The sequence below is a fragment of the Aquarana catesbeiana genome, linkage group LG04, assembly GCF_042186555.1.
Source record: "Aquarana catesbeiana isolate 2022-GZ linkage group LG04, ASM4218655v1, whole genome shotgun sequence".
Taxonomy (NCBI): Eukaryota; Metazoa; Chordata; class Amphibia; order Anura; family Ranidae; genus Aquarana; species Aquarana catesbeiana.
The window spans coordinates 643478346-643505854 of NC_133327.1; the positions used below are offsets into that span (position 1 = coordinate 643478346).

At 43.5% G+C, this 27509-nt stretch overlaps 1 protein-coding gene across 2 annotated transcripts in view; it reads right to left on the reverse strand.

Annotated features, from left to right (window-relative positions):
• The window catches only part of HHAT (hedgehog acyltransferase), a 502378-nt gene that overhangs the window by 332247 nt on the left and 142622 nt on the right, over window positions 1–27509 (reverse strand). For both annotated transcript variants that reach the window (XM_073628427.1, XM_073628426.1), the window contains one exon: window positions 15961–16111. In XM_073628427.1, coding sequence (XP_073484528.1) covers window positions 15961–16111 — 151 coding nt within the window. The remainder of the gene's footprint in view (window positions 1–15960; window positions 16112–27509) is intronic.

A 27509-nucleotide genomic window follows, 5' to 3' on the forward strand; every position in this document is an offset into this window, starting at 1 on the left:
AAAAAGTTACCTTCCGGGAAATATGAAGAAGTTAGCTATTGTGTAGTTGATTTCATTCTCCTGCACCAGCTTCAAAACAGAAATTGATACTTAGGATGTAGTCACCGATTTCTGGTATACCTAAAAAGGTGTGGATGCAACTTGACCTAGAATAGGAGTGTATATCAAAAATGGTGACTGTGCCTCTTTTTATTATACAAAATTATAACGGTTTCTTTGTGTGCTTTTATTGATTTTCTACACGCATATTTGACTAGTGCCTGTAGAACATGTTTGTGAAGGCAAAAAGATGTCTGTATTACTGGATTGGACTGTGTTTTCTATATGCACAATGCACCTTCTATTGCTCTCAGCTTCCTCCAAGTTTCCAAAAATGTTTTGCTACTTTCATCTGACTTCCTGCTGGATGGTGGCTACACTGGATCTCCATGATCTCACTGTATGTAGGGACGTAGCCACCCTCTCTTGCTCGGCCCTGAGATGGACCAGTGACTATGGGATTTAAAGTGTGCATAGAGCAGTGCACATGACAAATAACATGCACTGCTCCTTCTAAACAAACAAAAGTGAGAAGTTTGGTAGCTCATGATAGACATTACACGGAGGCAGAAAAACATAGTAAGAAACAATCTCATGAAAAACAGAGCCAATAAGTAGCAGATGTATATGGATTATTTTTGGAAAATATGGATATTGTTTAGTGTCACCTTAAAAGGAGAAGTACAGCCACAGCTCATTTGGCTGTACTTCTCCTGTGAATCACAGGAATGCAGTTCATTTTGCACTCTTGTGACAACAAGAGTTTTCAACACACAGCAGGCTGAAGCCCGCTGTCGGCTGACATCACAGAGCCAGTCCAGGCTCCTGAAAAATCGCGACCATATGGTCGGATCCGCTCACATGCCTAGACCGGCACCTGGCTCAGCCTCTCAGTGAGCCGCTGAGAACCTGAGCCAGTCGCTCCTGCCCCCTCCACAGCCCAGCGCGCCAGTGAGCGCCGGGGGCCAGAGCAGAGAGCCTGTGAATGACAGTCATCACCTCTCTGCTCATTGAGCTGTGGGAACCGAGCGATCAGCAGTGTTTGATCGCTCGGTTCTCAGTCTTAAAGCCGGCCACCTAGAAAAGTATGAGTAAAAGAAAAAAACAAAAAAACATTCCCATACTTCTCTTTAAAGCCTTATCCATACACGGGAAGATCTTGTCCACCATGGCAGGTGCAAAAACGTAAAAAGTTACAACTAGTCTGGTTGCTATAAGCAACCCAGATGTTCTTCCTTGTATTCTTTTGTCATCTTGCATGAAACGCTACACAGACAGGTTAGTGTATAAAAACTGTACAACAGCAAAGATCAGTTGGTGCTTATGGAAACCAGATATCATTTTTACAGAGAAGACTGAGACCCCTTTCATACTGGGGTGGTGTGGGCTTTAGTGGTAAAGCGCCACTAGTTTTACCACCCGCTTAGCGCTACTTTCAAATCGCTTTGAAAGCGGCGCCCATTCATTTCAATGGGCAGGGGCGGTGGAGGAGCGGTGTATACACCACTCTCCCACTGCCCCAATGATGCGGCTTGCAGGACTTTTTTCCTGTCCTGCAAGCACACCACCCCAGTGTGAAAGCACTCGGACTTTCACACTGGGGCTGCAGAAGAGGAAGTTTACAGGCGCTTTAAGGGCGCTATTTTTAGCGCAAAAACGCCTGTAAAGCGCCTCAGTGTGAAAGGGGTCTAAAGCATAACATTTGGTATCTTGCTGGTTGCTATGGCCATCTGACTGGTCCTCAGGCTTCAGTATTTATAAATTAGTATCAGAATTACAACCTACTTAGCTGAGGTATACAAGAAGAAATATCATTTCAGCTTGTCACACATAACACAATGCCTAAGGCTGGCAGGATTCTTCCTTGTAAAGGCTCATCAGTAATGTTATTTTAATTTGCAATTGTCTACTTTCTGTCTGCTTCCATAAAGACATCACAGGCTGTGCTGCCTGGATAGCAGAGACAGGATCTCAGAATTAAGCCGCGGCACAGGAAGGTCCTCCCACACACACTGAAAAACTCATACAGAATTTACAAGCACGCCTGTAAAATATTTAACATTTGCATAGCTTTGAACATTGAGCAGGGATAGTATGCTTCTAAAATTGCTTGTCAAAGCTCAATGGAGCATCCATTTTGAATTAACTACCTTAAAAGTATATTTGCAAATCAATGTAAAAAGGAAAGTATTTGAGGCTTTAAATAAATCCTGCAGGGCTAGTTACACAGACCTGAAAACGGTTATAGAAGATAAAAAACTAGGCCACCAAAGCCTTTTGGTGCGTCAAACAGACCTAACAACTATGGATGGCAAATTTAAGGAGAACAAAAAGCAGTCCAATCCATGACCCAATCAGTACTTTTAGGTTCACACCTTTCTGTGCATGCAATACAGTGTTTTTTCAAACTCTTTTGTAGCCTCTCCCAATAAGGCAACTGGGTCTTCTCGTGGGATAGCCAAGGATCCCACACACTGATTTGAGATACTCAGCTTTCCTGGGATCCCAGCCTGATGACGTCATGTCTACAAGTGGAGGCCAGAAGCAGAAGGTAACTTACTGTTTTCTTACGTTTTATTTATTTTTTGCAAATCAGTATTTTTTATTGGAGAGTTGGGGTGGGAGGGGCAGCTACAAGATTAAGACCTTGCATTTTTTCACTTTATTGAGCTTCACCACATGAAAAAATTCAAATTTTTGGGCAATGCAGCACTGCATTGTGCATTGTAATATGCTGTAGCACAAATGCATTTCAGTGGTCTTCAAACTGCGGTCTGGGGGTCGTATGTGGCTCTTCACTTGCCTTTATCCCGCCTCTGGGGCACTATTCCTTTCAATTACAAGGGTAGACTATTTCTCTCATTGACACCAACGATGGGGAGATGGAACCAATTGCCTTCAGAAGTCACCTAATTAGTAAATAGTGTCCACCTGTGTGCAATTTAATCTCCACATAAATAAAGCTCTTCTGTGAAGTACTTAGAGGTTTGTAAGATGAAATTTAGTGAACAAACAGCATCATGAAGGCCAAGGAATAGACCAGACAGGTCAGGGAATAAGTTGTGGAGAAGTTTAAAGCAGGGTTAGGTTTTAAAAAAAAATTCCAAGCTTTGAACATTTCACAGAGCACTGTTCTTTCCATTTACGGATGATGGATTGAGCATGGCACAACTGCAAACCTACCAAGACATGGCCATCCACCCAAATTGATAGGCTGGGTAAGGAAAGCATTAATCAGAGAAGCAACCAAGAGGCCCATGGTAACTCTGGAGGAGCTGCAGAGATCCACAGCTCAGGTGGGAGAATCTGTCCATAGGACAACTATTAGTCGTGCACTTCACAAATCTGGCCTTTATGCAACAGTGGCAAGAAGAATGACATTGTGGAAAGAAAGCCATAAGAAGTCTCATTTGCAGTTTGTGAGAAGCCATGTGGGGACACAGCAAACATGTGGAAGAAGGTGCTCTGCTCAGATGAGACCAAATTTGAACTTTTTGGCCTAAAAGCAAAACGCTATGTGTTGCAGAAAACAAACACTGCACATCACCCTGAACACACCATCCCCACCGTGAAACATGGTGGTGGCAGCATCCTGTTGTGGGGATGCTTTTCTTCAGCAGAGACAGGGAAGCTGTTCAGAGTTGATGGGAAGATGGAGCCAAATACAATCTTAGAAGAAAACCTGGTAGAGTCTGCAAGAGACTTGAAACTGGGTGGAGGTTCACCTTCCAGCAGGACAACGACCCTAAACATACAGTCAGAGCTACAATGTAATGGTTTAGATCAAAGCATATTCATGTGTTAGAATGGCCCAGTCAAAGTCCAGACCTAAATCCAATTGAGAATCTGTGATAAGACTTGAAAATTGCTATTCATAGACGCTCTCCATCCAACAAGACAGAGCTTTAGCTATTTGCAAAGTAGAATGGGCAAAAATGTCACTCTCTAGATGTGCAAAGCTGGTAGAGACATCACCAAAAACACTTGCAGCTGTAATTGCAGTGAAAGGGAGTTCTACAAAGTATTGACTCGGGGGGGGCTGAATACAAATACACGCCACATTTTTCAGTTATTTATTTGTAAAACATTTCAAAAACTATTTATAATTTTCCTTCCACTTCACAATGATGTGCCACTTTGTGTTGGTCCATCACATAAAATCCCAATAAAATAAATTTACGTTTTTGGTTGTAACATGACCAAATGTGGAACATTTCAAGGGGTACGAATACTTCTCAAGGCACTGTAGCTATGACAAGCTATAGATTCTTGCCCAATAGAGCAGCTTTGAGCTGCTATTTCATATTAACCCATTTAGACATTCCTTTTCACCAATTTTACAGTAATACTCGGAAATCCGATCAGTTATTGTGGGTTGCAGTACTTTGCCTGCAAACACTGAATTTTTGCATTGCCTTATTGAAGAAGCACAAATCTTTAACATTTACCATGGAGCAAGATGTAAGCAAATATTTTATTCTCGTTAGGTACTTTGTAGATAAAATACCAGCTTACTCATTAAGAGATTATCTTTCCACGTTTCTGTGCCGCTGTGTGTGGGAGTTGATGTTCATTTGAGTCAAGCCTATGTAAGTTTAGATTCCTATCTAACACAGCGGGGAAAAAAACGCTTGCAATTTAGAAGCATTTTGAAACAGAGTGTTCCTTCGAAACAAACTCCGCACTTACCTAATGCTTGCCAAGGCATTCATAAACTATTGACAAAGCAGAAGTGTACTGTAAAATACCTTCTGTCTTTAGAACCACTTTAACCTATCGGCAGGTCTCTGGAGTGTGGGAGGAAACCCGCACAGGCAGAACATGCAACATTTATACAGATAGTGTCCTGACCAAGACTCAAACCCCAGGCCTGCAAGGTGAAAATTTGAACCACAAAGCCACGGTGAGGGAAACGTACTAAGGCTGGAGTAGTCAGAATTTGGAGCAGCTATACATTGCAACCAATCAACTTTGTTTTAAGCTTAAAGCAGAGCTCCACCCAAAAGGGAAAACTCTGCTTGTTTGCAGTCCCCTACTGCCACATTTGGTACTTTTTGGGGAGGAGCAGGTACCTGGTTTTGATTTCTTCCACTTCCAGCTCAAATCACCACAGTGATCTAAGCTGGACATTCAGCCCCCCTCCTTTCCCCATAGTCTTCTGGGACTCATCACAGGCCCGAGAATACTACAGGACCATTCACAAGCCACAGCGCGACTCACGTACGCACAGCAGGAAACAGGCTGTGAAGCCGCAAGCCTACTAGAGATGCCAGAGCCTGCACCCAAAGCCGATTGAGGAATCGGTTTGGGTGAGGACATCGCTGAATCCCTGGACAGGCAAGTGTCCTTACAAAAAAAGTCAGCAGCTACAGTATTTGTAGCTGCTGACTTTAAAAAAAATTTGTGGGGAGCCTGGAGCTCCTCTTTAACTGAAGAAGCTGAACCCAAAAGCTGATTGTTTACCCGCTCAGCCCTGGCATCCCTTTGATAGGATCCATATTTCCGGGGTGGGAAGGACTGCCCAATCATTTGACCGCTGTGATTACAAAAAAGCCAGCATGCCAAAGTATACTTCAATAATTTAGTGATGTTCCAACAAAATTTAGTGGACACTAAGGATCCTATTCACAAGACACATGCTCTGTCTGATACTATGAGTGAGTAAGGGGTCCTTCTTGTCACTGAATCATTGATCTCTATGGAACAAATTTACCATAAGTTCTATGTGGGAGTGCTGGCTTTTTACTAGATTTGGATTTCACAGTACCACCACTGACAACACAGCAATTTGACAATAATGCTGTTAGGAGTTAGGCTGGAACATCTGGGAGGGGTTCTAACCTTCCCGTACTCTGCTAAAAGAAACCTTTTTTATTTGTCTGGTTTGCGGAGACTCTACAACTAAAATTTAATTAGAGCAAGAGTATCAGGGTGACAACCTGCTGCTGATCACTACTTAAAAAGTGTATCAAGAGCATTTTGTTTTCAGTTTTGGGTACAATAACGAGGGGGTTAGAACCTCTGCCATGTTTTTTAGCGCGGTCTGTGTATTCCTACTAGGGAGATTCTCTCTCTTTTTGTCTTAGTGACCACAGTTTTTGTGACTAAAAGGAAGAAAGAATCTAGAATATCAAGTTGTCATCAGAACAGGAATAGCGGGGGAAGTCATTTTGGAAAGATTTTTGTTGTACCCACAGCACAGCAAATTAAGGAAATCTCCCTAGCGGGACACAGATGCCAAAAAATGATAGTGATTTAAAGGATAAGTTCACCTTTCTTAACATTTCATGTGCTCCACCTGTTTTATAGGGTGGAACATGTAACATGTTCCCGCTCCTGCAGCTCCCCCCTCCCCCCCCCCCGGTGACAACAGGCCGGGGATCTTCTCACCGCACCCGCTGTCACAATTTGAAAAGGGAGTGAAAAGGAGTGTTCTGTAAATGAATAGACTACCAATACTGACAGCCCTTGCAGCTGACGGCTTGCAGTTCTCAATAAACTATGTGGGTGCTGGTGAGCATCCTCTTAGTTCATCAATTTTTCCTGGACTGAAGTAACTGCCTGTCCGTATGGGTGATATGGGCAGACAGCTACACTGACAGTCTCCAAGAGCATGACATTGCACCTGTGATCTGCTAATCATGGGTGCAATGCTTTATTTACAGGCTCCCAAGAAAAAAAAATAGTAAATGTAGTACCTGCAAAAAAAATGCACTTATTAATTTTAAAAAGTGAAGTTATCCTTTAAGCCTTCCCTACACCTAGGAAGCTTCCATGCATGCAATAATGTGTGTTATAATCTAGACCTGTGCTTCCAAAATCATTTCTTAGATCATGATCCCTCTCTTAAAGTGGTTGTAAATTCCCCTGAGACATTTTTACATATAGCTAAGCCTTTAAGAAGGCTTACCCATATGTACTGAAAATATCTCCTAAACTTGCACCGTTTAGGAGATATTTACCTTGCAGTGCACCGATGATGTCATCGGCACATGTGCAGTGAAGAGACGTCCCTCCGTGCGGTTTCTTCCCCAGCGTGTGCCATGACTGCCGACTCCAGCGCATGCGCTGGAGTGACATTACTTTGCCCAGTCACAGAGCCGGAGTCTGTGGCCCCGAAAGGATAAGTGGCGAAGATGGATGCTTCCACCAGTGGGGACATAGCAGGCTTCGTTTGCAGGTAAATGCAACATAATGGGCTAGTATGCATTATGCTTTTTCTTTGCAAGGGAAAAAAAGGAAGCAAAACCCATGAGAGTTTATTACCTCTTTAAAACCTGAAACCTCCCTCCTTGAAAAAACAGTTATTGGTCCTGGAAGGTTTTCTGATTGGCTGACCACACACTTTTTAACTTCTGTTAATCGATTAAGGCCAGCTTTAGTTTTTACATCCCTCATTAACCAGGACAGTAACCAACTGCCCATTTGGCCAATTAACATTTTTAGAATTAACATGGGAATAGCCTGCCATTTCAATCATTCTTGATGATTTCCCTTTTAATGTGGAAATTAAATGGACAAATGGACCACTATTTGTCATGTACATCAGGAATATTTATACAGTATCTCACAAAAGTGAGTACACCCCTCACATTTTTGTAAATATTTTATTATATCTTTTCATGTGACAACACTGAAGAAATGACACTTTGCTACAATGTAAAGTAGTGAGTGTACAGCTTGTATAACAGTGTAAATTTGCTGTCCCCTCAAAATAACACACAGCCATTAACAGGTTCAATACAGGGCATTTTCACCCCCTTCCTTCCCAGGCCAATTTTTAGTTTTCAGCGCTGTCGCACTTTAAACGACAATTGCGCGGTCGTGCGACGTTGTACCCAAAAAAAAATTGACGTCCTTTTTTCCCCACAAATAGAGCTTTCTTTTGGTGGTATTCGATCACCTCTGCGTTTTTTTATTTTTTGCGTTATAAACAAAAGAAGAGCGACAATTTTGAAAAAAAACACAATATTTTTTACTTTTTGCTATAATAAATATCCCAATTTAAAAAAAAAAAAAAAATGTTTTCCTCAGTTTCGGCCGATACGTATTCTTCTACATATTTTTGGTAAAACAAATCGCAATAACCGTTTATTGATTGGTTTGCACAAAAGTTATAGCGTCTACAAAATACAGGATAGATTTATGGCATTTTTAAAGAAAAATATTTATTTTTTTACTAGTAATAGCGGCGTTCGCGATTTTTTTTCGTGACTGCGACATTATGGCGGACACATCGGACACTTTTGATACATTTTTGGGACCATTCACATTTATACAGCGATCAATGCTATAAAATTGCCGTACAAGGGAAGGAGACCGATCAGTGTTCCGCTGTACTGGGAACACAGATCGGTCTCCTCACAACTGACAGGACGTGGATCTCTGTGTTTACACACAGAGATCCACGGTCCGGCCCGGTTAACAGGCAATCGCAGGTGCCCGGCGGCCATCGCGGCCGCCGGGCACACGCACCGGGTCCCGAGCAACGCGGCGGGCGCACGCGTGCGCCCCCTAGGCGGCCGGGAAGCCCAGGCCGTCATATGACGTCCACCCAGGATGGAAGATCCCATCTGTGGACGTCATTTGTCTATGGCCGGGTAGGGAAGTGGTTAACGTCTAAAACACTGGCAGCAACAGTGAGTAAGCCCCTAAGTGAAAATGTCAAAATTGGGCCCAAAGTGTCAATATTTTGTGTGGCCACCATTATTTTCCAGGACTGACTTAACCCTCTTGGTCATGGAGTTTACCAGAGCTTCACAGGTTGCCACTGATGTCCTCTTCCACTCCTCCATGACGACATCACAGAGGTGGTGGATGTTAGAGACCTTCCGCTCCTCTGCCTTCTGTTTTAGGATGCCCCACAGATGCTCAAAAGGGTTTAGGTCTGGAGACATGCTTGGCCAGTCCATCACTTTTACCCTCAGCTTCTTTAGCAAGGCAGTGGTCATCTTTGAGGTGTGTTTGGGGTCGTTATGTTGGAATACTGCCCTGCGGCCCAGTCTCCGAAGGGGGGGTGATCATGCTCTGCTTCAGTATGTCACAGTACATGTTGGCATTCATGGTTCCCTCAATGAACTGTAGCTCCCCAGTGCTGGCAGCACTCATGCAGCCCCAGACCATGACACTCCCACCACCATGCTTGACTGTAGGCAAGACACACTTGTCTTTGTACTCCTCACCTGGTTGCAGCCCCACATGCTTGACACCATCTGAACCAAATAAGTTTATCTTGGTCTCATCAGACCACAGGACATGGTTCCAGTAATCCATGTCCTTAGTTTGCTTGTCTTGAGAAAACTGTTTGCAGGCTTTCTTGTGCATCATCTTTAGAAGAGGCTTCCTTCTGGGATGACAGCCATGCAGACAAATTTGATGCAGTGTGCGGCGTATGGTCTGAGCACTTATGGGCTGACCCCCCCCAACCTCTGCAGAAATGCTGGCAGCACTCATACCTCTATTTGCCAAAGACAACCTCTGCATATGATGCTGAGCACGTGCACTCAACTTCTTTGGTCGACCATGGCGAGGCCTGTTCTAAATGAAACCTGTACGGTTAAATCGCTGTATCGTCTTGGCCACAGTGCTGCAGCTCAGTTTCAGGGTCTTGGCAATCTTCTTATAACCTAGTCCATCTTTATGTAAAGCTACAATTCTTTTTCTCAGATCCTCTGAGAGTTCTTTGCCATGAGGTGCCATGTTGAACTTCCAGTGATCAGTATGAGAGAGTGAGAGCGATAACACCAAATTTAACACACCTGCTCCCCATTCACACCTGAGACCTTGTAACACTAATGAGCCACATAACACCGGGGAGGAAAATGGCTAATTGGGCCCACTTTGGACATTTTCACTTAGGGGTGTACTCACTTTTGTTGCCAGCGGTTTAGACATTAATGGCTGTGTGTTGAGTTATTTTGAGAGGACAGCAAATTTACACTGCTATACAAGCTGTACACTCACTACTTTACATTGTAGAAAAGTGTCATTACTTTAGTGTTGTCACATGAAAAGATAATAAAACATTTTCAAAAAATGTGAGGGGTGTACTCACTTTTGTGAGATACGATAATAAATATATATATATATATATATATATATATATATATATATATATATATATATATATATATATATATATATATATATATATATATATATACACACATACTGACACAAAAATAAAACAACATTTACAGTACACTACAATCCTTTGCTATTTTTAGTACGGGGAAGAGTTACAATCTGTCTGTATCCTTTCATTCTAATCTCAACAACACAACAGGAAGTTTGCAGAAATCTCCCCAAAGTGAGGAGAAATCCCTTCTTTGACAGTTGTCCCTTGAAATTTTTTTCCCTCATTTCCTGTTGTGGCAGCTGTTAACTAAAAAATGTTATATTTCTCTTCAGTTTCTGGTTGGGTGACATTGGGATAGAAAGTGATAGTGAGACCCTTCCCTTCTCTGTTCAAAAGTAGAAAAAAAAAAGTCTAGGTTAGACTATTACTTTAAAGCCCATCTTCCAGCAAATACAATGTCAAGCGCTTTTATACTCGCGTAAGTCCTGATGTCATCACTCCATCTGTCTTCTGGACCCTGAGAGGATCTTGCCACAGGACAGCCAAAAGGAACAGTGCATGTCAGGACATGTCAGTGATGTGGACACCCAAAGAAGGACCCCTTTAAAAAAAAAAAAAAAAAAGCACAAGGGACATTACTTACCTTAAATGAGATGTCTCCCTTGTGCTGCTGTGTCCTCCTTCACTAAAATCTTCCTCTTACCCTCATCAAGAGTGCCTGACTACGTCCGCCCTTTTTATACCATCTTCCGTGAATAAAACGTGATCTACGTGATCATCTGTCCATCCTTCATTCATAGATCCTGTTTTATTTATGGAAACTGTAGTAACAGCTTCTATGAATGGAGCAGTACAAAGGAAAGGGCGGGCACTGTTCGGTATACTCGATGACAGTATGTTTCTACCCCCTTGTTTTAATGACCCCCGCTGCATCAGAAGATTACAGGGGTGAGGTTGGCAATGGAGAAGGAAGATTTTGAGGTAGACACAGCAGCACAAGGGACACTTCTCACTTAAGGTAAGTAATGTCCCTTGTGCTGGTTTTACCTTTTGTTTCAGGTAAATTTAAGCTTTAAAGGACAGCTGTTTTTATAGTTTTTTTCCCTTTTACTAGCTCCCTCCATCTCCATGAGTTTACTCATTAGACATTATACTTACCTTTAGCCCCAACCCAGTGATCTTTACTGTGCTCCTGGTGCCCAGCCACACAGCCTTTTCTCCTAAAATGGCCACCTTTACTACAAATGCATGCCGCAGCCCAGTTCATTTCTATAGGTAAGCCATACTCTGAGCGACCTCTTGAGGCCAACAGGTGTATGGCTTCCCAAAGGAATGAATAAGGTTGCGGCACGCAATACGAAGTGGCCATTTTCAGATAAAAGGCTGTGCGGCTCTGCAGGGGGCGGACAGTTAAGATCGCTGGATTGGGGGTGAAGATAAGTATAAACATATAGCGAGCAACACTCAGAAGGGTGAAGGGAACGAATTGAAGAAAAAAAATAGGTAGTTTATAACTGAGAAAATTAAGAACAGTGAAAGATGAAAGAGAATAAAAGATCCCCACCTAAGGCGCCTTCCATTATCCTTCTTAATTGTTAATTTTAACAGCAGCAGAACCATAATGTTATTACGCATCTTTATGCTGCTATTTACTGTGTTAGCATGGTGTTCATCCACTGCATATCATGTAAAACAATGAAGATTGGGAATATACACACACAGTATGTTGTCTGTCAATGTCTGTATGAAGCTGGGGGCACGGCCCTCTCACCCACACTTCACCTCTCTCTCCCCTATAGGAAGCACGCCATGTTTTCTCTTGTAATTAATTGGTAGAGTCTGATGTGTAGAACCAATGTCAGCAAAGGTCAGAAGGCTTCAGCACGTTCTGTCTATTACACCAAAGCAGCTGGAGAGATCGGAGACTAATGAGTTATCATAATCAAAGTGACTTTGAATTCTTCAAGAGGGATTCTTTTGGTGAACATTGCTGGGCTCTAGGCTCATTGAGATGGTGGAAGTCATGTCCTGGTGCATATTTCAGCTTGTCTTGACAGAAGCACTTTGTAAACCTTTATACGTATTCCCTTGGATGGAAGTGTGAACTTACAGGAACTGCTGTCTAATTCAAGGTTAACAAACTACCAACATGTTGGCTGCAGCTCCCAATCAATATTTTGCACAAAGCTATCGGCTGCAGCTGCTAAAGGTCAACGTAGACATGTTTAAATCTTGGCATTTGAAACTCTTGGAATTATGGAGGTCATAGAATAGAATTATTGTAATAAGTACAGGCAAGACAGTTCCTTCATCTATGGGTCCTAAGTAAAGACTGGCATCCTGCATAACAGGAGAAGTGGCAAGGCTCAGGGAAATTGTGACCTGGCCATCACATTTCTTGACCAAGGACAAGCCTATCATTTTGTTCTGAAAAAATACTCTCAATACCAATTTTACACAATGCAAGGATTTGATTGAATGTCATACAGAGTTAGCGGCAACTGTCCTCTGGATACTGAGACAAGCCAATTCAGTAAGGTTCAAGTGAGTGCTAAGTGGAGGGGACTGCACACTACAATTATATGGTCAGTTCAAATACCATTATAACCCTTATGCCGCGTACACACGATCGGATTTTCCAACGGGAAATGTTGGATGTGAGCTTGTTGTCGGAAAGTCCGACCGTGTGTATGCTCCATCGAACATTTGCTGACGGACTTTCCGCCAACAAATGTTTGATAGCAAGTTCTCAAATTTTCCACCAACAAAACTTAGTTGTCGGAAAGTTCGATCGTGTGTGCACAGGTCCATCGCATAAAAGTTCACGCATGCTCAGAATCAAGTAAAAGGAGCCGCGCTGGCTATTGAACTTCCTTTTTCTCGGCTCGTCGTATGTCTTGTACGTCATCGTTTTCTCATGTTCGTAATTGTTGGCCAATATTTGTGTGACCGTGTGTATGCAAGACAAGTTTGAGCCAACAACCTTCGAACGAAAATCCATGGTTTTGTTGGCAGAAAGTCCCATCGCGTGTACGGGGCATTAGAAACCCTCCAGCAACGTGGAAAAAAGCCCAATAGATGTGAAAGTGGTTCTAAAGGCTAAACATAATTTTACCTTATAGCATTCTTTGCATGAAGGTAAAAAATAACCCAGTGTTTGTCCACCCCTCCAGATACTTGCATGAGTCCTCGCCTTATCCAGCACTGTGTACGTCTGTAACGGCTCTCTCCCTGCATTCACAGGACAGAGAGGCAGCAATGGGAGGTGGTCCGACCGGCGCTGTGCGTTTATGGACGCACACAGTCCGGCTCGGAAGCGACAATAAGAAGCGGATTCCTATGGTGTCGCACAGGGAAGAGGAGGAGCTAAGAGCGCCTGTGGGGCACCCCAGAAGAGTAGGTTTGGGTCTGTAATACCATTGCACAGAGCAAGTAACTATAACATACAGTGCATCCAGAAAGTATGCACAGCGCTTCACTTTTTCCACATTTTATGTTACAGCCTTATTCCAAAATGGATTAAACTCATTATTTCCCTCAAAATTCTACAAACAATACCCCATAATGACAATGTGAAAAGTTTGTTTGAAATCTTTGCAAATTTATTAAAAATAAATAATGAAAAAAATCACATGCACATAAATATTCACAGCCTTTGCCATGACACTTAGGTCCCACAGTTAACAGTGCATGTCAGAGCACAAACCAAGGTATGAAGTCCAAGGAATTGCCTGTAGATCTCCGAGACAGAATTATATCGAAGCACAGATCTGGGGAAGGGTACAGAAAATGTCTGCAGCATTGAAGGTCCCAATGAGCACAGTGGCCTCCATCATCCATAAATAGAAGAAGTTTGGAACCACCAGGATTCTTCCCAGAGAGGGCCGCCCGGCCAAACTGAGCGATCAGGGGAGAAGGGCCTTAGTCAGGGAGGTGACCGAGAACCCGATGGTCACTCTGACAGAGCTCAAGCATTTCTCTGTGGAAAGAGGAGAACCTTCCAGATAAACAACTGTCTCTGCAACACTTCACCAATCAGGCCTGTATGGTAGAGTGGCCAGAGGGAAGCCACTCAGTAAAAGGCACATGACAGCCCGCCTGGAGTTTCCCAAAAGTCACCTGAAAGACTCTCAGACCATGAGAAACAAAATTCTCTGGTCTGATGCAAGGAAGATTGAACTCTTTGGCCTGAATCACAAATGGCAAACATCATATCTGGAGGAAACCAGGCACCGCTCATCACCTGGCCAATACCATCCCTACAGTGAAGCATGGTGGTGGCAGCATCATACTGTGGAGATGTTTTTCAGTGGCAGGAACTGGGAGACCAGTCAGGATTGAGGGAAAGATGAATGCAGCAATGTACAGAGATATCCTTGATGGAAACCTGCCCCAGCACTCTGGACCTCAGACTTGGGCGAAGGTTCATCTTTCAGTAGGACAACGAGCCTAAGCACACAGCCAAGATAACAAAAGAGTGGCTACGGGACAACTCTGTGAATGTCCTTGAGTGGCACAGTCAGAGCCCAGACTTGAACAAGATTGAACATCTCTGGAGAGATCTGAAAATGGCTGTGCACCAACATTCCCCATCCAACCTGATGGACCTTGAGAGGTCCTGCAAAGAAGAATGAGAGAAACTGCCCAAAAATAGGTGTGCCAAGCTTGTAGGAACATACTCAAAAAGACTTGAGGCTGCAATTGGTGCCAAAGGTGGTTCAACAAAGTATTGAGCAAAGGCTGTGAATACTTATGTACATGGGATTTTTCTGGTTTTTAATTTTTTATAAATTTGCAAAGATTTCAAACAAACTTCTTTCACGTTGTCATTATGGAGTATTGTTTGTAGAATTTTTTTTAATTAATTTTGAAATAAGGCTGTAACATAACAAAATGTGTAAAAATTGAAGTGCTGTGAATACTTTCTGGATGCACTTTATTTATTATTTAAAAAAAAAAATCCAGGCAGTGAAATGGGTGGAGCTTTAGACTGCAGGAGCTGGTGGAAACTTGAATGCCAGAACACCACAGGATTTGGGGATCAAAACTAAACTGAGCAGGCATCTGGAGGGGAAACCGTATATTCTGGAAAAGGGATCCCGATGAAGAGCTTACTCGGATGCATACTTTGGCATTGGTCCCTGGTCTTCAAATTTTGTGTCGGCAGCAGCTATTCTATTATTATATAGCTAAGCGCAGTGATTCTTTGGCTTTGTGCAATCTCACTGCAGAACAAACAACACTGTCACCCTGTTACCATAAGTGGAAAGTCAACAGGTCTACTGGCAGGGTCAGCAGATAATAAAACTATATTTTACTGGGGACTTAATATTATTCACAAACTGCATTACACATTGGTAACTGTGCCCACAGTTTTACTTTAAAGCAGTCCTCCAAAAATAGCAAAAATGAATAGTCTATTATAGATAAACAGCATAAATAGCTTTAGCTGCCAGATTTTATACAGTTTTAATACAGTAATTTCCTCCACTGTACCTTTTTGGACCCCAGCAGCACAGTGACGATCTCACCTTTATTTCACTTTACTCTTTTCTACTATAAGCATGCACCGTGTCAGCATATGAACTTGTTGTACTGCTTTTGCCTCTCACACCCCAGCTCTGCTGTACAGGGACTGCAAGAGGCTTATACCAGGCCACATCCAGGTACTTACACTGCTTGTATTTTAAATTATATAATAAATGATTACAGAGTTACATTAATTAGTGCCTTTTTAATCTGCTTAAAGATGCTTCTTTTTAGCAGACAGCGTAGGTAGAAGTAATTGTGTAAAATTACTTTACAGGAAAAAATCAAAAAAATGGTAATTAGGAATGACTAACCTCCATATGCCAGTAAAGCTGTACATTGAGCTGACACAGCGAGGCAAAGCTGGTGAATTCAAACCATCCAGTTGTAGAAGAAGTGCCGGAAGTCCGTATAGAACTAAATATTTCACATAAAAGAATAGTACCTGCGCCAATGCCAGACCACCTGAAAGACACAAACATATACCACAATACAGTCAATAATGCTAGTAAGGAGGACAGGGAAGATCACACCTATGCTTAGGTAAACCAGTGATGAAGGTATCAAGCTGGGATCGCACTATGTGCGGCCGCGAGGCACAGCAGGGGGTCCGGTGTGTCCCCGTTCACTGTTTCAGGTCCGAACTAGGTTCAAATTTTAGGCTGAATTCGGACCTGAAACTGAGCCAAAGACATACAGGACCCTTCTGCTGTGCGCTCCGCGGCCGCTCTAGGGATGTGTGAACTGGCTCCATTGAGAGCTGGTCACAGTCTCTTCTCATGCGAATTGGATGTGGAATTCACAATAGTATGAACCCAGCCTTAGTATATTTGGAAAAGTCACAGTTTCTTGTCCTGTGCCACTTGGTTTTTTGACTATAACATCAGCTCAGGACACTTAGATTGTAATGCCCTGTAAACGCGGTTGGACTTTCCGACTGAAAATGTGCGATCGGAGCTTGTTGTCGGAAATTCCGACCGTGTGTGGGCTCCATCTGACTTTTTCCATCGGAATTTCTGACACACAAAGTTTGAGAGCTGGCTCTAAAATTTTTCGACAACAAGCTCCGATCGCATGTAGACAATTCCGATGCACAAAGAGCCATGCATGCTCAGAATCAAGCAGAAGAGCCTCACCCGCTATAGAACTTCATTTTCCTCGGCTTGTCATACGTGTTGTATGTCACCGCGTTCTTGACGTTCGGAATTTCCAACCAACTTTGTGTGACCGTGTGTATGCAAGACAAGTTTGAGCCAACATCCGTCGGAAAAAATCCAATGGATTTTGTTGTCGGAATGTCCGATCGTGTGTACAGGGCATAAGAGTGTAAGGAATGACAGACAAAGCTGTTGTGGGAAGGAGAATGACACTGCAATGCTAAAGTAGTAATAAGTGTATAGATTGGTTTGCGCAAAAGTTATAGCGTCTACAAAATACGGGATAGTTTTACGGCATTTTTATTTTTAATTTCTTTTTTTATTAGTAATGGCGGCAATCTGCGATTTTTATCAGGACTGTGACATTATGGCGGACACATCGGACATTTTTGACACTATTTTGGAACCATTGTCATTTATACAGGGATCAGTGCTACAAAAATGCATTGATTACTGTGTAAATGACACTGGCATTGAAGGGGTTAACCACTAGGGGGCGATGAAGGGGTTAAGTGTGTCCTAGGGAGTAATTCTAACTGTGGGGGGGGAGGGGCTTCAACACACAGGACAGTGATCACTGCTCTCGATGACAGAGAGCTGTGATCACTGTCCTGTCACTAGGCAGAACGGGGAAATGCTTTGTTTACAAAAGCATCTCCCCGGTCTACCTCTCCGTGACACGATCACGGGCACCCGGCGGACATCGAGTCCGTGGGACCGGTGGTCACGGAGAACACGACGGGCACGCGAGCGCCCGCAGCACTGCTTCTTAAAGGGGACGTACCTGTACGCCCTTTTGCCCACCAGTGCCATTCTGCCAACGTATATCAGCTTGCGAATGTCGTGAAGCGGTTAAAATCGAAAAAACTTTGGTGCCCCAAATTCTCTAAAGGCAAAGCTTTAAAGTTGTTGTAAACTCTTTCATATACCCAGTGAAGGGACTATCCTCAGATAATTCAAAGAGATGGAACAAATCCTCCTATACTGTATAGGTTGTATCTGTCTATCTGCAGTCTTGTCTTCTTTACATGAGTTCTAAGTGCTGAATATATAAAGCTTGTCTGAGATGTCAGAAAAAAAAAGGGGGATAGAGAGCTGAAGTTACACTCTGCAGAGCTCAGTGAGGAGAGCTCCGATTGGAGGAAAGGGACACCCCCCCCCCAACACAGTTTACAGAAACAGATGTGAGGCTATCCACCTGCTGAAGGTGCCTCCCCTGTCACCTTTTTTCTCTTGGTGTCAGGAAAAATTGTCAGAATTAATTGATGCTGATAGCAGAGGAACAAAGCAGCAGACAGAAATTACACACTATAGAACAGGGATATGCAATTAGTGGACCTCCAGCTGTTGCAGAACTACAAGTCCCATGAGGCATAGCAAGACTCTGACAGCCACAAGCATGACACCCAGGGGTAGAGGCTTGATGGGACTTGTAGTTCTGTAACAGAAGGAGGTCCGCTAATTGCATATGCCCGCTATAGAGGCGTCAAATGTAGAGCTTTAAGGACACCGCCACTCACTGGTTCTTCTTTTTAAGGGTTTTGTTTGCCCATTTTTATTAAAAGCAAGTTCAGCAAACATAGTTTTCCCTCACAGGGGTTTTCAGCATTCCTTTTCCCATTAACAAAATGACATTCAGCCTAGTTGGCTCCCACTTACAGCACTGCTGCTCTGGCCTTACACTCCAGGCCCTTGTCTGTCTCGTACAGACTGTTTCACCGACCACCTTGGTGGACACAGCTAGCAGCCTCTTGCTACACTGACTCCCCCCGTGGAGCCCTCCTGACTCCCCCGTGGAGCCCTCCTGACTCCTGGTACTCAGACTTCCTATCTGCCGGGGTGGAGCCCAGAACCATGGTCAGGTTACTACTAAAAGTCCAGCACACACCTGACCAATCAGTATGCTGGCTGTTCTCAAAATCAGGACCCAGGACTAGGGATTTCATCCCACCCGGATCTCTCAGAAATCCCCGAGCTCCAGGTCCCAAAGTGGACTTTGCAAAACACTGAGGGAACTCAAAGGCCAGTTTCCTCTTCATGTTACAAACTCCCTGGAGCCCCTCAACCCGTCCGGTTGAGAATTCTGGGTCACAACCTCCTTCTAGACCCTGGCAGGACAACCCTCTGCCACAAGGGATATGCTGTTTATATTTAATGTCTGAGGTTTACAACCATATTAAAAGTCTTTACAGGTCACGAGTTTTAGGTTAACTATGAATTCTGGCCGTAGAATTATTGCTCTTGCTCCTACGTCCGTGACGATACCTTACATGTGTTGCACAACTGATTTTTACATTCACATGCTTGCTCTATGCTGCACATTGATTTTAGGTGTATAAGGGGGTGACAGGGGTGCTTTCATTTCTTTTTTCAGTATTTGACATAATTGTTTTTGTTAAAATTTGTATTTTTAACTTGATTGCTGTTACAAGGGCCTAAGAAGCCCCCTATGTTATACAGTAGAACTGGGCTGGTTACAGGTCCTCTTTATGAGGATATTGGTGGTCTGTTAGATTATAATTGTCTCCCCTCCATTGCAGCTCATCAAGCACTCTCTGTGACAACGGTGAATCAGACAACAATAAAAACCTGGCAGATTCTTCTAAAACGAACAAAAAAAAAAGTTTTGCATTTAGTTATACTTTGCTTTAAACTTCCCCCCTTCCCCGGAGATAAGTAAAAGCTGGGATGGGGGGGTTATCAGATGTTCAGTATAACCCCAGATGTGCGTACTCGGCTTTCGGGGGTTATACCGGGATGATGCCCGCAGCTGCAGCGCCGGTTTTAAAAAAAATGTACAGTATCCAGAATCGCCAAAAACGGCGATCTGAATACTTTGAAGTGCAAAGGAGGGATCGGGGGTCTTTCAGACCGCCAATCCCTCCATAAAGAGTACCTGTCACCACCTATTACTGTCACAAGGGGTGTTTATATTCCTTGTGACAGCAATAAAAGTCATCAAAAATTATTTTTTTTTAAACACAATTTATAAATATAAAAATAAATAAAATAAATAAGAAAAAAAAAAAAAATTTAAAGCGCCCCTGTCCCCGCGAGCTCACGCAGCAAAGAAAACGCATACGGAAGTCGCACACGCATATGTAAACGGTGTTCAAATCACACATGTGAGGTATCGCCGCGATCGTCAGAGCGAGAGCAATAATTCCAGCACTAGACATCCTCTGTAACTCTAACCTGATAACCGTAAAAAAAATTTAAAGCGTCGCCTATGGAGATTTTTAGGTACCGTAGTTTGTCGTCATTCCACGAGTGTGTGCAGTTATAAAAGCGTGACATGTTTGGTATCTATTTACTCGGCGTAACATCATCTTTCACATTATACAAAAAAATTGGGCTAACTTTACTGTTTGTTTTTTTTTTAATTCATGAAAGTGTCCCTTTTCCCCAAAAGTTGCGTTTAAAACACCGCTGCACAAATACCATGTGATAAAAAATATTGCAACAATCTCCATTTTATTCTCTAGATTCTCTGCTAAAAAATATATACATATAATATGTTTGGGGGCTCTAAGTAATTTTCTAGCAAAAAATACGAATTTTCACTTGTAAACACCAAATGTCAAAAATAGGCTTAGTCGTGAAAGGGTTAAGGTCCAACTATCCTTCAAGGCCTCATGCACGTGGGGCATTTGCCCGGCTCTTCTGAATGCCTTTCTCCTGGCAATCCTGGCAAGAGAAAAGCAGCGCTAAAATGCACCTAAAGCTGCGTTTAGGCATGTCAGGTGTTTGTTCATTTAATTGGCCAGAATATGAATTTATTCGGCCATTGAAATGAATGAATACTTAGGCAAGTTTAAGCGCTTTTGGATTTTTTTTTCTCCTGATACGATCCTCTCCTGAATGCACATGTGATGCTTTTTTCTTCTGCCTCTAAACAACTGTAAATGCCTATGTCTACAGGGACACATAGGACAACGATGAGGGGAATTTAGAGGTGGAAAGAAAAAAAAAAACAACATTAGGCATTTTTTGACGCCCAGCATGTATAAGGCCTAAAGCTGGCCATACACATCACAATATCTGTGTACAATCTCTTTTGGATTTACTAAGAGCCATCTAAAAGATCTACTCAGTTTTTTCCAAATAGACAGGGCTATAATAGTTCTTTTCTTTAGAAAGCAGCCACAGAGTAGAAGGGACTGTCCCTTGCCAGCATGCTGTCGATGAGGTGCCTTGCTCTGTGTGGAAGCAGTGGTCTCTCACCAGAGGTCTGACTTGCTGCCTGCTGGATCAGAGCTGGAGCTATCCAATGAGTAGGGAGCATGAGCTTTGCTTATTGCAAGCTATAGATCTGTTCCCTCCAATTTTTTGTCTTGCATCAGAAATGTGTTTAGTTTAATAAAAATAGAAATTCAGATGAACTTTAACCACTTGAGCCCCGGACCATTATGCTGCCTAAGGACCAGAGGTCTTTTTCCAATTTGGCACTGCGTCGCTTTAACTGCTAATTGCGCGGTCATGCAATGCTGTACCCAAACGAAATTTACGTCCTTTTCTTCCCACAAATAGAGCTTTCTTTTGATGGTATTTGATCACCTCTGCGGTTTTTATTTTTTGCGCTATAAACGGAAAAAGACCGAAAATTTTGAAAAAAAATGATATTTTCTACTTTTTGTTATAAAAAAAATCCAATAAACTAAATTTTAGTCATACATTTAGGCCAAAATGTATTCGGCCACATGTCTTTGGTAAAAAAAATGTCAATAAGCGTATATTTATTGGTTTGCGCAAAAGTTATAGCGTCTACAAACTAGGGTACATTTTCTGGAATTTACACAGCTTTTAGTTTATGACTGCCTATGTCATTTCTTGAGGTGCTAAAATGGCAGGGCAGTACAAAACCCCCCCAAATGACCCCATTTTGGAAAGTAGACACCCCAAGGAAATTGCTGAGAGGCATGTTGAACCCATTGAATATTTATTTTTTTTGTCCCAAGTGATTGAAAAATGACAAAAAAAAAAAAAAAAAAAAAAATATTTACAAAAAGTTGTCACTAAATGATATATTGCTCACACAGGCCATGGGCCTATGTGGAATTGCACCCCAAAATACATTCAGCTGCTTCTCCTGAGTATGGGGATACCACATGTGTGGGACTTTATGGGAGCCTAGCCGCGTACGGGGCCCCGAAAACCAATCACCGCCTTCAGGATTTCTAAGGGTGTAAATTTTTGCTTTCACTCTTCACTGCCTATCACAGTTTCGGAGGCCATGGAATGCCCAGGTGGCACAAAACCCCCCAAAATGACCCCATTTTGGAAAGTAGACACCCCAAGCTATTTGCTGAGAGGCATATTGAGTCCATGGAATATTTTATATTTTGACACAAGTTTCGGGAAAGTGACACTTTTTTTTTTTTTTTTTTTTTTTTTTTTTCATAAAGTTGTCACTAAATGATATATTGCTCACACAGGCCATGGGCATATGTGGAATTGCACCCCAAAATACATTTAGCTGCTTCTCCTGAGTATGGGGATACCACATGTGTGGGACTTTTTGGGAGCCTAGCCGCGTACGGGACCCCGAAAACCAATCACTGCCTTCAGGATTTCTAAGGGTGAAAATTTTTGATTTCACTCTTTACTGCCTATCACAGTTTCGGAGGCCATGGAATGCCCAGGTGGCATAAAACCCCCCCAAATGACCCCATTTTGGAAAGTAGACACCCCAAGCTATTTGCTGAGAGGCATGGTGAGTATTTTGCAGCTCTCATTTGTTTTTGAAAATGAAGAAAGACAAGAAAAAACATTTTTTTTTTTCTTTTTTCAATTTTCAAAACTTTGTGACAAAAAGTGAGGTCTGCAAAATACTCACTATACCTCTCATCAAATAGCTTGGGGTGTCTACTTTCCAAAATGGGGTCATTTGGGGGGGTTTTGTGCCACCTGGGCATTCCATGGCCTCCGAAACTGTGATAGGCAGTGAAGAGTGAAATCAAAAATTCACGCCCTTAGAAAGCCTGAAGGCGGTGCTTGGTTTTCGGGGTCCCGTACGCGGCTAGGCTCCCAAAAAGTCTCACACATGTGGTATCCCCGTACTCAGGAGAAGCAGCAGAATGTATTTTGGGGTGTAATTTCACATATTCCCATGGCATGTTTGAGCAATATATCATTTAGTGACAACTTTGTGCAAAAAAAAAAAAAAAATTTGTCTCTTTCCCGCAACTTGTGTCGCAATATAAAATATTCCATGGACTCGACATGCCTCTCAGCAAATAGCTTGGGGTGTCTACTTTCCAAAATGGGGTCATTTGGGGGGGTTTTGAACTGTCCTGGCATTTTATGCACAACATTTAGAAGCTTATGTCACACATCACTCACTCTTCTAACCACTTGAAGACAAAGCCCTTTCTGACACTTATTGTTTACATGAAAAAGTTTTTTTTTTTTGCAAAAAAATTACTTTGAACCCCCAAACATTATATATTTTTTTAAAGCAAATGCCCTACAGATTAAAATGGTGGGTGTTTCATTTTTTTTTTTCACACAGTAATTGCGCAGCGATTTTTCAAACGCATTTTTTGGGGAAAAAACACACTTTTTTAAATTTTAATGCACTAAAACACACTATATTGCCCAAATGTTTGATGAAATAAAAAAGATGATCTTAGGCCGAGTACATGGATACCAAACATGACATGCTTTAAAATTGCGCACAAACGTGCAGTGGCAACAAAATAAATACATGTTTAAAAGCCTTCAAAAGCCTTTACAGGTTACCACTTTAGATTTACAGAGGAGGTCTACTGGAAAAATTACTGCACTCGATCTGGCCTTCGCGGTGATACCTCACATGCATGGTGCAATTGCTGTTTACATATGACGCCAGACCGCCGCTTGCGTTCGCCTTAGCGCGAGAGCAGGGGGCGACAGGGGTGCTTTTTTTTTTTTTTTTTTTTCTTTATTATTTTTTTGCTTTTGTAATCTTACTTTTAAACTGTTCCTTTCATATTTTTTTTTTTAATCATTTTTATTGTTATCTCGGGGAATGTAAATATCCCCTATGATAGCAATAGGTAGTGACAGGTACTCTTTTTTGAAAAAATTGTGGTCTATTAGACCCTAGATCTCTCCTCTGCCCTCAAAGCATCTGACCACACCAAGATCGGTGTGATAAAATGCTTCCCCAATTTCCCAATGGCGCTATTTACATCCGGCGAAATCTAAGTCATGAAATACTCGTAGCTTCCGGTTTCTTAGGCCATAGAGATGTTTGGAGCCACTCTGGTCTCTGATCAGCTCTATGGTCAGCTGGCTGAATCACCGGCTGCATTCTCAGGTTCCCTGTTGAGACAGGAGAGCCAGAGAAAAACACGGAAGACGGTGGGGGTGGGGGGGGCATTCCCTCCCACGGCTTGTAAAGGCAGTCTAGAGGCTAATTAGCCGCTAGGATTGCTTTTACATGAAAGCCGACCGCTGGCTGAAAAGAATGATACCAAGATGATACCTAAACCTGCAAGCATCATTCTGGTATAACCACTCAAAGTCGTGAATGGCGTACCTGAAGACAAAAAAATGGTTAACAATAAAGCACAGTAAACAGTAAAGTATAAATAATTACACACCTGAAAAACAAACATGATAAAACATAATAACAATAACAATAACAATAAAACATTGCAGAATAGAATACAGTAAAAAAGAGCAGAACAATAGAGAGAGAGAATAGAGAGAGAGAGAACAATAAAACGACAACAATTTTTTTTTTATTTCATATTTTTTTTTTTTTTACACTTTTTTTGTAACTAACTTTTATAACGGTAACCGGTTCCAGGTTCGGGTCTCTCAAAATGCGATGGCATCTTGGGAGACCCTGTGAAAGTGTGCCTAGTCTGTGCAATGCTGTACCCTACGCTAATACTCAACTAATGAATAGTAGCGTTCAAAACATTCACCAATGCAAAGACCAGGATTGTCAGGACAGGAGGGACAATAATAGCGGGTGTCACGCCTATATCCGCGCTTGCTGCAGACACAACATCTTTTTTGGGGGGTTCGCTGGGTAGGGGTACTCGGGAGGACATAAAGAAAATGCCTCTCATGCAGCCGACTGCATTTGGTTGGGGATGTGAATGGGGGAAGTACGGGCGCTGCAGAAGTGGTGGGTTCCCAATTAGGATTGGCGAATGCAGCAGGAAGGGCATTATGGGCACGACGGGCCTGTGTTTGTCTTTTTGGTGGCAGCGGGACACTACTTGTGCTTGCCACCTCACCAGCTTGAACTGCACTTATGGGACTCGCCACGTCACCACGTGTTACTGCAGTGCTGGTTTGACTACGACCGGGGTGTACTAGGCCGCTGGCGCTTGCCAGTTCCCCAAAACGCTACCAAAAAACTGTTAGCGATCGCAGGGATCAGGCCTGACTCTGCGAACGCTGCAGTTATGCGTTTAGTGTTTTGTAAGTGACAGTGATCAATCGATACTGCACTTGGGTGGGCTGGGCCGGGCGGAGGGGCAAAACGCAGGTGCTAGCAGGTATCTGGGCTGATCCCGCTAACACTGCGTTTTTGGGAACCCTAAACTGCTGGTGACGCTAGTATAGATCTGATCGGATCAGATATTGATCCGTTCAGATACTATACCACTAAGGGAGGTGTACGGTGCGTGGGTGTTAGCGGTACTGGCGCTAACCTGACACTGCCTGGGGCTGGTGCTTGCCAGTTCACCAAAATGCTACCAAAAAAACTGTTAGCAATCGCAGGGATCAGGCCTGACTCTGCGAACGCTGCAGTTATGCGTTTAGTGCCTTGTAAGTGACAGTGATCGATCGATACTGCACTTGGGTGGGCTGGGCGGAGGGGCAAAACGCAGGTGCTAGCAGGTATCTGGGCTGATCCCGCTAACACTGCGTTTTTGGGAACCCTAAACTGCTGGGGACGCTAGTATAGATCTGATCGGATCAGATATTGATCCGATCAGATACTATACCACTAAGGGAGGCGCATGCTGTGTGCGTGGGTGTTAGCGGTACTGGCGCTAATCTGACGCTGCCTGGGGCGACGCATATCACCGCCGGGCGATCAGGGGGCTAAACCTTTATTCGGTAATAAACGGCGGGTGCCCTGACACTATAAAAAAAAAAAAAACTAACCAGCGTCACCCGTAACGGTTATACAGTGATCAGTGGTGAAAGGGTTAACTAGGGGGCAATCAAGGGGTTAAAACATTTATTAGGTAGTATATGGGGGTCCCTGACGCTATAAAACGCTGACGGCGAACCTAAATATTTACCTCACTAACTAGCGTCACCAGCGACACTAATACAGCGATCAGAAAAATGATCGCTTAGCGACACTGGTGACAGGGGGTGATCAAGGGGTTAAAACTTTATTAGGGGGGGTTAGGGGGGTACCCTAGACCTACAGGGGGGTAACAGTAACTGTGCTAACACAGTAACTGTCACAAACTGACACAGCAGTAATCAGAAAAAAAAAAAAAAAAAAAAAACTGCTGGTGTCAGTTTGTGACAGGGGGGGGGGTGATTGGGGGGGGATCGGGGGGCGATCGGGGGGGGGATCGGGGTGTAATGTGTGCCTGGCATGTTCTACTGTGTGTGTGTAGTGTTGTGCACTCACTCACATGTCTTCTCTCCTCGGGCCGGAACGGAAACTACCGACCCGAGGGGAGATTACATCACTTCCTTTGCTGCTGTTTAGCATACAGCAGCAAAGGAGTGTTCCCATTGGCCGGCGGCGATCGCGAGGGGCGGGCCACGAACGGATGGCCTCCCCCTCGTCTCTGATCGCCGGGGGACAGAACGGGACCGCCTCGGGCGGCGGGGGGGGGGGTCCGATCGGACCCCCCACCCGCGGAAGGCAAATCACGTACCCTGTACGTGATTTTGCCTGTCCGTGCCGCCTTGCCGACGTACATCGGCGTGAGGCGGTCGTCAAGTGGTTAATTTGATGGTCTAGAGCAGGAGTCTCCAAACATTCTAAACAAGGGGCCAGTTGGCGGTCCTTCAATGTTTAGGGGGGCCGGACTGTGGGCAGCGGGAGTAGAAAATGTCCTGGTGTCAGTGGCAGAAAACAATGCCCCATCATTGGTGGCAGTGGGAAGAATAGTGCCCCATCATTGATGTCAGTGGGAAGAATAGTGCCTCATCATAGATTTCAGTGGGGGAAATAGTGCCCCATCATAGATTTCAGTGGGGGAAATAGTGCCCCATCATCGGTGTCAGTGAGAGGAATAGTGGCCCATGATTGGTGTCAGTAGGAGGAATAGTGCTCCATTGTTAGTATAAGCAGCAGAAACTATGCTAACGGTGGGGGCAATAATGCCCCTAGGACCAGATAAAATCAAGCCCTCGGTCACAGTTTGGAGACCACTGGTCTAGAGCAGGAGTCTCCAAACTTTCAAAACAAATGGACAGTTTTTCCGGTTTTAGGGGGGCCAGACTATGGCCAGTGGGAGTAGAAAATGCTTCAGCATCAGTAGTAGACAATGTCCCAGGCTTGTGGTCAGCAGGAGTAAAAAAAATTACAAAGCACCTGTGGTCAAGTAGGAGGTGGAATAGTGCTCCATTGTTGGTTTCAGTGGAAGGCATAGTGTCCCATTGTTGGCGTCAGTGGAAGGCATAGTGCCCCATTGTTGGCGTCAGTGGAAGGCATAGTGCCCCATTGTTGGCGTCAGTGGAAGGCATAGTGCCCCATTGTTGGCGTCAGTGGAAGGCATAGTGCCCCA